The sequence below is a fragment of the Impatiens glandulifera genome, unplaced genomic scaffold (genome assembly GCF_907164915.1).
Source record: "Impatiens glandulifera unplaced genomic scaffold, dImpGla2.1, whole genome shotgun sequence".
NCBI classification, from domain to species: Eukaryota; Viridiplantae; Streptophyta; class Magnoliopsida; order Ericales; family Balsaminaceae; genus Impatiens; species Impatiens glandulifera.
In genome coordinates this window covers 129496-133367 of record NW_025919133.1, presented here as the reverse complement: position 1 = coordinate 133367, position 3872 = coordinate 129496, and the positions used below count along the sequence as shown (strand labels likewise).

Sequence of the window (3872 nt, the reverse complement as noted above, 5' to 3'; positions counted from 1 at the left end):
TCAGTTTTTCAAAAAACAATGAAACTTGTGCATTGCCTATTAAAATTCAATTTACTTATATCACATGAAATGGGCTATAAGATAATGGGAAATCTGCAATCTGAAACAAACACTTTCAAGGTATGAGAATTTGAACCAAATCTCTAAAAACCATGTAACAACAAAAGTTTGTTTTTTTCAGTCAGATGGCCTCATTCATCTAAAATCTTTAATTAGTAAGTATAGCATTAGATTTATATCTTAATCTTATAAATTGTGTTAATGTTTCACTATAATCATAGAAAAACCATCTTTACCTCTATTAATCTGTCTCTGAGTAACATTATAACCACCATAATAGCCAATTGGACTTTTGGTTGAAACATCCAATCCTCCATTACCACCCCTCATAAAATCAAACGAACCCGGTCCATCATCCCTTTCAAGATGGATCGTTGAACGCCGAGTAGGATCTCCATAACCCGACCCCTCATAACCTCCACTTGATGTGAAATGGCCACCTGCCGAGAAGCTACTACGCCTAGACCCTCCTTCTCCTCCTAGTCCATAAAGCCCATAACCTTTATCATTGATCCCATAACCTAGATTATCACCATCTTGGTTTGACAAAGGAGAGATACCCCAATTACCCAACAAACTTTGGGATCCCGAGCTAAAAAAAGAAGAGTTTCCACCATTTCCTCCTTCGTAGCCAATGGGATTGACAAACCGATTCGAGTTTCCAATATAAAAAGGACTGATTCCTCTACCATAGCTATTGAAGCTAGTGTTTCCTTCGAAGCTTGGTTCAAAATTCAAACCCATTCTGTAACTTGAGCCTAACGGGCTGCTGAACCTACCACTATCCATCTTCACACCATAACCTTGATTAAGAATTTTACTAATCCCACTCAAACTCACAGGGCTTCGGCTAGAACCGTGAGATAAGTCCTTAGGGACAGCCCTTTTGATCTCAATCATCTTCCCATTCAGCACATGAAAAGGTTTCATCATCAAAACTTTGTCTACTGATTCCTCAGAATCAAAAGTTATGAATCCAAATCCTCTAGGGCGCTGTGTATTGTGATCATACATCACTACAGCATCACTTACGGTTCCAAATTGCTCGAAATAGTTCTTGAAGCCAGTTTCTGTTACAGAGGATGATAAACCGCCAACAAATACCTTTTTTGTCTGCCCTGCACCAGGAGAGCCATGCATGATGCTATTGTTTCTAATCATTGTGTTATGATCATCCCTTGGAACTGCCTTTTTAGCCTCCACCTGATTGATAAAACCATATGAATTTGAACTAAATCCTATTTGATTCATGAAATTTAAATGGATTCCACTTACCATTCTTCCATCAATGTTGTGCCTCTCTTGGATGACTTTTTCTGCAACAGCTGGATCGGTGAAGACAACAAAACCAAAGCCACGAGCCCTTCCTGTAATCCGATCCTTCAATATTACTGCCTCCGATACCTCTCCAAAACCACTAAAGTACTCCTTTAGTCGTTCTTCATCAGTATCCCAAGAAATCCCACCAATGAATAGCTTACCAAGATCCGATTGCATTTTCCTACTCAACAGAAGAACATTGTTCATAGCACGAATCATTCAGACCCATTAAACGCGTAAAATGAATAGAAAAATTGTATATGCAGAAGAAACCAAACAAGATCTTACCTTGCTCTATAGATTGGAGAAACCCACAAGATGAAATCTATCGAATATCAGTACGAGGCCGTTCCGCAATTAATCCACGGGGAATTCAGGCAGCAGGAAGATCTGAGTAACAGAACTGCTAATGAAATGAACTAAGATCGGATAGATTGAAGCTAAGATGGTGAAGCTATTGATGCATTCGAAGTTAAACAATCGGATTGAAGAAAATTGAGGTGACAAGTGTTGTAATATAATGTAAGATCTAAGAGAAGGAAGAGTAAAGAACCGAGGCCCATGTTCATCCTTCTACTCACTTTGAGTATAGCCGCTTTATCTCGCTAATTTGCTTAATGACTGTTTTGAAAAACTTAAAGAAGGCAAATAAAAATATCAAATTTAAATTATTAAGTAATGAAATTCCTTAAATTTATATTTAAATCAAGTATTAGTAATGATAGGAGAACTAAAGATTTGTGCGATATAAAATAACGATATTCTTTTATTATAATATAATTTTATATTTAAATTTTTGCCGCGCAATTCAGTTTTTTATTATTAAATGATTTAATATTCTAAATATAAAATATAATTACAATATTTTTTTTTATTTTTTATTATTAAATAATAAATTAAATTATATTTTTTTAAATATTAATTATTTTAAATATATATTTATAAAATTTATATATTAATATTTTTAAATGAGTAATGATAGGAGAGAAAAAGTTAGGTATTATAAAATAACGGTTTATTAAATTAGTTAAAATTATAATTTTTACCCCGCACTACAAATACAAATAGTGTATTCTTTTTAGTTTTTTATTGTTAAATGATTTGATATTCTATATTAAAAAATAATTTTTTTTTATTTTTTTATTATTAAATAATAAATTTATTTAATTATTTTAAAAATTTAAATTATTAATCATTCTAAATATAAATTTATAAATATTTACAAAATTTATACATTCATATTTATAATAATATTATTATATAAGTAATGATAATAGTAGAAAAAGTTAGGTAACACTATAAAACTATAAAATAACGGTATTATAAAATTATTTTATATTTTGTCGCTTAATAAAATAACGATTTTTTACTTTATTTTTTTTATTATTAAATGATATGATTTTTATATTAAAATTTTAATTAATGTTTTTTTTATTGTTAAATTATAAATTTAATTATGTGTTATTAAAAATTATAAATAATAAACATTTAAAATATATATTTATAAATAATTAATTATAAAAGGATGGAAAACTATGTAAAACTATAAAACTATATAATGATATTATTAGATTTAGATTATTTAATATTTTTATCGCGCAATAAGATATATATATTTTTTTAGTTTTTTAGTATTAAATGATTTAATCTTGATGTTAAAAAATTAATAATTTTTTTATTATTTAATAATAAATTTAGTTATGTATTTTTTAAAAATTTAAAACATATAATTTAAAATAAATTGTGTATAAATTATATAATTTTAAAAAAATATTTATTAATTTATAATGTAGATATTATATAATGAATATATATATATATATATATATTTTTTTTTAAATATTATTATTTTTAAATTATAAATTAATAAATTATTTTAAATATATATTTATAAATATAATAAATATTTAAAATATTTGTACATTAATATTTTTAAAGAAATAATAAGAGGAGTGAAAGTTTTTTAACCATGAAAAATAATTGATATTCTTTTAAAAAAAAGATTTATAGACAATTTGATATTCTAATTTTTTATTGCACAATAAATAATAATATTATAGATTTATATATATATATAATTCTATGGTTTATTAATTAATAAATAATTTTAAATATATATTTTTGATAATTTATAAAAATTTGTATACTAATTAATATCTTTAAGAAAAATGATTAAGGGAAAGAATTTAGATGATAAAATAAGAGAGTGAATGACTTTTTGTAAAAAAAAATAAAATAATTTTTCTCTTTAATCTTTTATTTGAATTTTCATTTTTGCACAATTTTTTTCTTTGATAGCAGACTAATAAAGTTATGGCAATATAAATCTATAAAATAATGATATTGTTATTATTTGAACTTTTACGCAAAATAAAATAATGGTACTCTCTTTTTTATTATAAAATGATTTAATATTAAAAAATAACTAGGTTTTTTCATTTCAATTTTTTATTATTAAATAATAAATTTAATTATATATTTTTAAAATTTAT

General features: G+C 25.6%; 1 protein-coding gene across 1 annotated transcript; it reads right to left on the bottom strand.

The window, feature by feature from the left end:
• Nucleotides 1-258: 258 nt before the first annotated feature.
• On the bottom strand, nucleotides 259-1933 carry LOC124917497 (heterogeneous nuclear ribonucleoprotein 1-like). The gene is made up of 3 exons (XM_047457910.1): nucleotides 1669-1933; nucleotides 1336-1561; nucleotides 259-1263 (listed from the first exon to the last, which is right to left on the bottom strand). Exons 2-3 carry the CDS (start codon nucleotides 1555-1557, stop codon nucleotides 259-261), a joined length of 1227 nt encoding a protein of 408 aa, XP_047313866.1. The 5' UTR covers nucleotides 1558-1561; nucleotides 1669-1933.
• Between the last annotated feature and the right edge of the window lie 1939 nt (nucleotides 1934-3872).